The sequence below is a fragment of the Cebus imitator genome, unplaced genomic scaffold (assembly GCF_001604975.1).
Source record: "Cebus imitator isolate Cc_AM_T3 unplaced genomic scaffold, Cebus_imitator-1.0 Scaffold440, whole genome shotgun sequence".
In the NCBI taxonomy this organism is placed as follows: Eukaryota; Metazoa; Chordata; class Mammalia; order Primates; family Cebidae; genus Cebus; species Cebus imitator.
The window spans coordinates 1447707-1454403 of NW_016107755.1; the positions used below are offsets into that span (position 1 = coordinate 1447707).

General features: G+C 46.2%; 1 protein-coding gene across 1 annotated transcript; it reads left to right on the forward strand.

Moving 5' to 3' along the window:
- Positions 1-993: 993 nt before the first annotated feature.
- Positions 994-1539, forward strand: LOC108290600 (NHP2-like protein 1). Its single transcript, XM_037732065.1, has one exon. It carries the CDS (start codon positions 1028-1030, stop codon positions 1520-1522), a length of 495 nt encoding a protein of 164 aa, XP_037587993.1. The 5' UTR covers positions 994-1027; the 3' UTR covers positions 1523-1539.
- The last annotated feature ends 5158 nt before the right edge of the window (positions 1540-6697 follow it).

Below are 6697 nucleotides of genomic sequence, written 5' to 3' on the forward strand. Positions count from 1 at the left end.
TCAAAAAAAAAAAAAAAAAAAAAAAATGCTTGTGAAGCCACCACCCAGGTTTGTCAATTTGTGACATTTTAATATTATTGGCTATATTTAGTATACAAAGAAAATTATAGCAATATGTTGGTAGCTCTGATTTTGCACAGTTCTGATATGCATGTGTTTCATCCATTACTGTACTGAGCAAAGCAAGAACTGCTGGTAGATGTGTGTCTCGAATTTGCTGTATGCCTTATATTTTTAATACGTTTTAGGCAATCTCTTTGTTTGACATGTTTTTAGACTTTTTTTTTTTCACATAGGGCCTTGCTCTGTCACCAAGGCTGGAGTGCAGTGGCGCTGTCTCTGCTTACTGCAGCCTCGACCTCCCAGGCTTGAGCAATTCTTCCATCTCAGCCTCCCATGTAGCTGGGACTGTAGGTGCATGCCACCATGACCAGCTAATTTTTGTATTTTTTGTAGAGATGAGGTTTCATGATGTTTCCCAGTCTGGTCCTGAACTCCTGGGCTTGAGCAATCTGCCCACCTCGGCCTCCCAAAGTACTAGGATTACAAGCATAAGCCACTGCTCCTGGCCTTGTATTTAGACTTTGTTTAAACCATTTCTTGGTGATTTTTATCATTTGTTTGCTTGCTTTCTCAGTTAACATGGTCTGTGAGTCCATGTTCATACAAATAGTTCATTTGATTTCATTGCCAGATAGTATTGAATGGGAGAAATCTGCTACAGTTTATCTCTTCCCTCTTCACTGACCTTTTGGTTGTCTCTATTACAGACATTGTTGCAATGAACATGCTGGGACATTGCCTTCTGGTCCCAGGAATATGTGAGCTCCCCTAGAATATGCATGAAGGAGTGGAATCACTCCACCTTTCCCACATGATGCTACATGATGTTAAATTTTTCTCTGAAAGAAGTAATCCAAATACCTATCAGGAGGCGGCTGGTTAGGAAGCACTGCATTCAAAAAAAGTAATCTCTATTAAAAAAAAATCTTTGCCATTGGCGTGCTGAGCCCGCAGAATCGCTGCCATGGCTAAGGCCGATGTGAATCCGAAGGCCTATCCCCTCACCGATGCCCACCTCACCAAGACAATACTGGACCTTATTCAGCAGTCATGTGACTGTAAGCAGCTTCTTTGGAAAGGAGCCAATGAGGCCACCAAAACCCTTAACAGGGGCATCTCTGAGTTCATTGTGACGGCTGCAGATGCCGAGCCACTGGAGATCATTCTGCACCTCCCGCTGCTGTGCGAAGACAAGAACATGCCCTATGTGTTTGTGCACTCCAAGCAGGCCCTGGGGAGAGCCTGTGGGGTCTCCAGGCCTGACATCGCCTGTTCTGTCACCATCAAAGAAGGCTCACAACCAAAACAGCAGATCCAGTCCATTCAGCAGTCCATGAAAGGCTCTTGGTCTAAACCTGTGGCCTCTGCCACGTGCTCCCTGCCAAATTCTCCCCCAAGGTTGTGTATCATATTGTTTGTGTTAGCATGTAGTAGTTTCAGCTATTCTTTATTGTTATAAAATGTTGTAGTATTAAAAAAAAAAAAAAAACTTTGCCAGCAAACCAAATTGCCATGTATGTACCTATGCAACAACCCTGCATGATCTGCTCATGTACCCCAGAACCTAAAGGGCAATGATATATATATATATATATATATATATATATATATATATATATATGTGTGTGTGTGTGTGTGTGTGTGTGTGTGTGTGTGTATAATCTTTGCATATCTGTACAATGGAGTAACACAAAAATTTTGAACAAATAAAGATATAGTGAAGCTCTTGATATTGCTTCATGGGATAGTCTCCATTATACAATGTGAAGAGAAAGCTTATGTAGTTTGCTAATATTTGTGTGAAAAGGTAGAAGGAATATATACATATACGTTTATATTTGCTTGCATATGCATAAAATGTCTTTGAAAGAATAAGCAAGGGACTGATATCAGTGGCTGCCCGTCAGAGATGGGATGGGTTGAGAGACTTTTTTAACCTTTTGAATTTTGAATCAAGTCAAAACATAAAATAAAAGGTAATTCTAAAGGGGACAAAACAAACAAAACCAAATACCTCAAATGAAAAACTTAAAAAAAAAACTCTGATGGAAATAATTCTTTTATCTTCCTTAAGATAAAAAGTTTTAAACATTATATCACCGCTTAAACAGGGATGTTTACTAGTACTTTAATTCAATATGCTGTTTTCTTTTTAATTGCACTATCTCTCTTTACATGTCTGACTTTCATTCACTAAAAGGCAAAATGACAGCATGATTAATTAACAAATGCACTTGGTGGGTGAAGGAAATTTTAGCCAAATCTTGGTGTAAATGATGAAGCCCAATCTACAAGGGATTCTGGGGGGTCCAACGTGACAATTGTGGCTTCAGTGGGCTCAGAACGCCCTCTACTGTCCATGTGCTCTCAAGGATGTGATATTTAGAAAAGAGAACACTGATAATTATTCTGAAGGCTGCCACGATTGACTCCATTTGTTAAATTTTCAAGATCCTCATTACTAGCACATTCTAAGTCCTTGTCATACTAGATCACCAAGTATTTGGATCAGAAGGTACCACTGAGAGCTCCTAGGGTCACATCCCAGGCCAAAACAGCCAAAGGCAGTAGCACAAGCCTGGTCAGTGTGTGAGGGGTGGGAAGGACTGAGGGTGTGGGGGCCAGTTGTGGAGTGGCAGGACCCCCAGGTGCTGTGTAAAGCCAAGCCTCTGGATGGCCTCTTGCCTCACATTCAGTGCCTTCCTGGGTATCTGTCATTCCCAGGAAATCAAATGCTGCAGCTTTGGGGTGGGGAGCTCTCCAGGATGGGCCAGGCATGAACTCATTGATACTACACCTCTGCTTCCCAGCCCTCTTCTCATATTAGAAATCAAACTAGATTGCCTTAGGGTGGTGGTTCTCAAAGTGGGGTCCTGGTACAAGCAGCATTGGAATTACCCGGGAGCTTGTTAGAAATTCGGTTTTCAAGTCCTGCCCCAGACCTACTGAATCAGAAACTGCGTTTTAACAAGTCCCTTAGCAGAATTCTGCTTTTCAAACCAGCCCATCCCCCTCCCACCCACTCTCTCTCTCTCTCTCTCTCTCTCTGCCTCAAGACAATACTGAGCAGCTGTGACTTCTGGATCGTCAGATGTGGGACACGTTTCCTTGACAGGAAGCACCTGACTCCTCAGTCAGCTTCATCTGAGTCCTGGCCTGGCCCAGGGAAAGAAATTCATGTCTTGGATTCTGAGCAATGCTCTCCTGTTCTGGACGCCTGCCTTGGCTGGCAGCCTGTAGTGGGCAGGAACAGCTGGCACAGGACACTGCCAGCCCAACGACTCAGAACTCAGAACACTCTGGGCTCAGAAGTCTGAGCTACTGGGGCTCAAGTGTGGCTCCAGTCACTGGCAGTGGACCCATTCCTAAGAACTGTCCGGGCTTGAATCCTTCCCTCAACTACAGAAATGCAAATCCAACACTGACCTCATGGAGAGGTTCAGAATATTAAGGAGGAGGCACATGAAAAGTAGCCGGTGGACACTGGGGATACCGGTGTGGGCTGGGTGACAATGCTAAGGCTCAGGAAAGCTAGGGGAGACGGGCAGGTGCACCCTCCTGGGTCCGTCTCCCCCAGGCCCTGTGAGGGCAGTGGAGGCTCTCTCCAGGCCCTGGTCTGGCCCCGCCCCAGCATGTCTCCAGGTTTCTCTCAGCCCTGGTTCCTTTTGGCCCTGCAGTCACAGTGGCCAACGCTGCAATGCACCCTGTCCTGTGTCACAGAGTTGCCCACTCAGGCTCACATTACCCCTGGGCCACTTGCCAGCTGAGAGATGTGGCCACATTTTGTGCCTTCTGCACCTCAGCCTCGCTTTCAAGTACAGGTGATGATGGTGCCCACGCAGAGCAAATGGTATCTCCTCTCTTCATCCAGCCTAATTATCCAGTTTTCCAACCCTCAATGGGCAAGGAAGAGTGTGGTTTCCTCCAGAAGGCGTGATGTCAGCAGTCATGGGGCAACCAACAGGGAAAGACACTTGAAAATAGGACAAGCAGGGAAGCACAGGTACCCAGTGAGGGTGGGAACCCTGCAGCTTTGGCCGCCTTTAAGCACATTAGAGAGATTATCATTACTAACAACTTAGCCAGAAAGCTTTATTAGCTATTTTCAAAAAGCATAAAAGTATGTTCTGTCTATATTATACACACATATGTATACATATATATTGTATACACATACGTATACACATATATATATTGAGACTGAGTTTTGCTCTTGTTGCCCAGGCTGGAGTGCAATGGTGCGATTTCAGCTCACTGCAACCTCCGCCTGCTGGGTTCAAGCAATTCTTCTGCCTCAGCCTTCCAAGTAGCCGGGACTACAGGTACCCACCACCATGCCCGGCTAATTTTGTATTTTTAGTAGAGACAGGGTTTCTCCATGTTAAGCAGGCTGGTCTCAAACTCCCGAGCTCAGGCGATTCTCCCACCTTGGCCACTCAAAGTGCTGTGATTACAGGCATGAGCCACTGCTCCTGGCCTAATAGAATATATTTTTTTAATTTCCATCAATACAAAACTCTGGGCACTGCAACTTCCAGTGAGCAACTGGGACAGACGGCATCATCAGGAAGGCAGGCCGTGCTGTGCCTCAATGTGCCAGTGCCCTGGATGGTGGCAGCCTTGCCAGAAGCACCTTGAGCCTCATCTGCACAGGCCCAGGGTCCCAGCTCCCCACACACCTTCTCCTGCTTTTCCTTTTCTGTCCTTTCTATTTTTCAATAAACCACCTGCAAAAAAGGAAAAACCACTCTGAGCACAAAAACATCTCAATGAGAAATCCACGGTTGCCAAAGGTTAGAAGGCCTGTTCATTCACATTGAGAAGCTCGGGTATTTCTGCCAAAGTCTCTCCTTTTACTTTGGAATGCTGACTCCTGCGTCCATCTCAACCTGGGCATCGTGCCACCACCTTCAAGAAGAGGAAATCTAAGTAGTGCTTTGCAAAGGGGCAGCGGCATTTTTCATTTCTGACTGCGTCAGGCGCACGGCCATGCAGATGAGCAGGTGGGGGACACAGGTCAGGCCCCAGAACTGCTCTCCTCTGTACATTCTTGAGTATTTTTAAACAGTTGTGAAAATGCCACAGATACTAGCACCTGTGTGCCACCCCCATGGGGACCATTGCACAAGGCAGTGCCACTCATTCCCAGAACCTCTTACCATGGCTGCACTTAGTGACCCAAGGCCAAGCTGAGGAGGACGCCAGCCACAGTGCGCCATCCTCAGTTCCTAGGGGCACACTGCCGGCAGGGGCCAAGTTATCCATAGCAACAAAATACAGAAAGGAAGGAAAAGGGAAGGAAGTGTAGCCGGTGGACCGGTTTGGGTTCTTGACTTTGCCACACAAAACAATTTGAGAGCAAGTCCAAAGTAAAAGTAAGCAAGAGAATGATTGCAAAGTGAAAGCACACTCTGACAGCTGATCACAGCAGGCTGCTCAAAAGTGAGACAGTACCCTCCCCTCATGGGGGAGGGTTTATTCATGAAGACATGGGAAGGGGTGTTGTTTTAAGCATGTCTGTGGTCTCCTGGGTGTGCACGCACTGTGGTTGTACACTCTAGAACGTGCATCTCATGTCTCATTAGCATCTTAACTTCCCACTCAGGGCTCTGTTTCTACTATTATAATGAGCATAAATCAGCCCAAGAACACTAATTGTGGGTTTCTGTGCCTGCACAGATTTGGAGACTTTTCCCTTCTGCTCTTCCACCTCCTTGCTGCAGGATGTTCTAACCACAAGCTTAGGACATGGTGTGTGCACTGTGGAACAGCTTGTTCTCTCCATCGACCTGACAAGTCTCTTGTTTCCTTTCAAGGGAGGCTGTGAACACCCGATCTCACCTACCTCAGAAGGACAATGCAGCAGTAGCTACCATGACCAAGAGAGATGATTCCAGAAGTGCAGGACAATCCCCCCCACCCTGATGCTGTGGCTGTGCAGTTACACACAAGAGGTGAGTCCAGCTGGCTCTCAGGGTGCTCACCACCTTCATCTGGGGGCCTGGAGGACATCAAGTCCTGAGAACGCCACATTCTAGAGGAGTAGAATGAACTGACAGATACACAGCAAAGCCCCACATACTTTTCCTTTTCTCTGTGCCTGCCGTGTTCTTCGTCAGTGTCCTCTCTCTTTTCAGCTACTACTGTTGACTGGCTGGAAAAAATAGAACAATAGTAAAAACTGGAGACAAGTCTTTGGTGATGAAGAGAAACACTGACTACTTCCAGTAGTTTCTAGCTTTGGTTATGGTTGCAGTTTTCCAACTCACCTTCTGGGGATAGATTCAGAAAAAGTTTCTGTTACAAATTAAAATGAACATGCCAGAAATATTGGCTCAAATCAACTTTGTCCTATTAAGCCACTTAGAGAATCAAAAGACCACAGGCCGGGCTCAGTGGCTCATGTCTGTAATCCCACCACTTTGGGAGGGCAAAGCGGCTGGATAAACTGAGGTCAGGAGTTTGAGACCAGCCTGGCCAACATGATGAAATCCCCTCTCTACTAAAAATACAAAAATTAGCCGGGCGCGGTGGCTCAAGCCTGTAATCCCAGCACTTTGGGAGGCCGAGGCGGGTGGATCACGAGGTCAAGAGATCGAGACCATCCTGGTCAACATGGTGAAACCCCGTCTCT

Coding starts and splice junctions, on each gene's coding strand:
- LOC108290600 (XM_037732065.1), top strand. CDS start 1,028: ATGGCTAAGGCCGATGTGAATCCGAAGGCCTATCCCCTCACCGATGCC.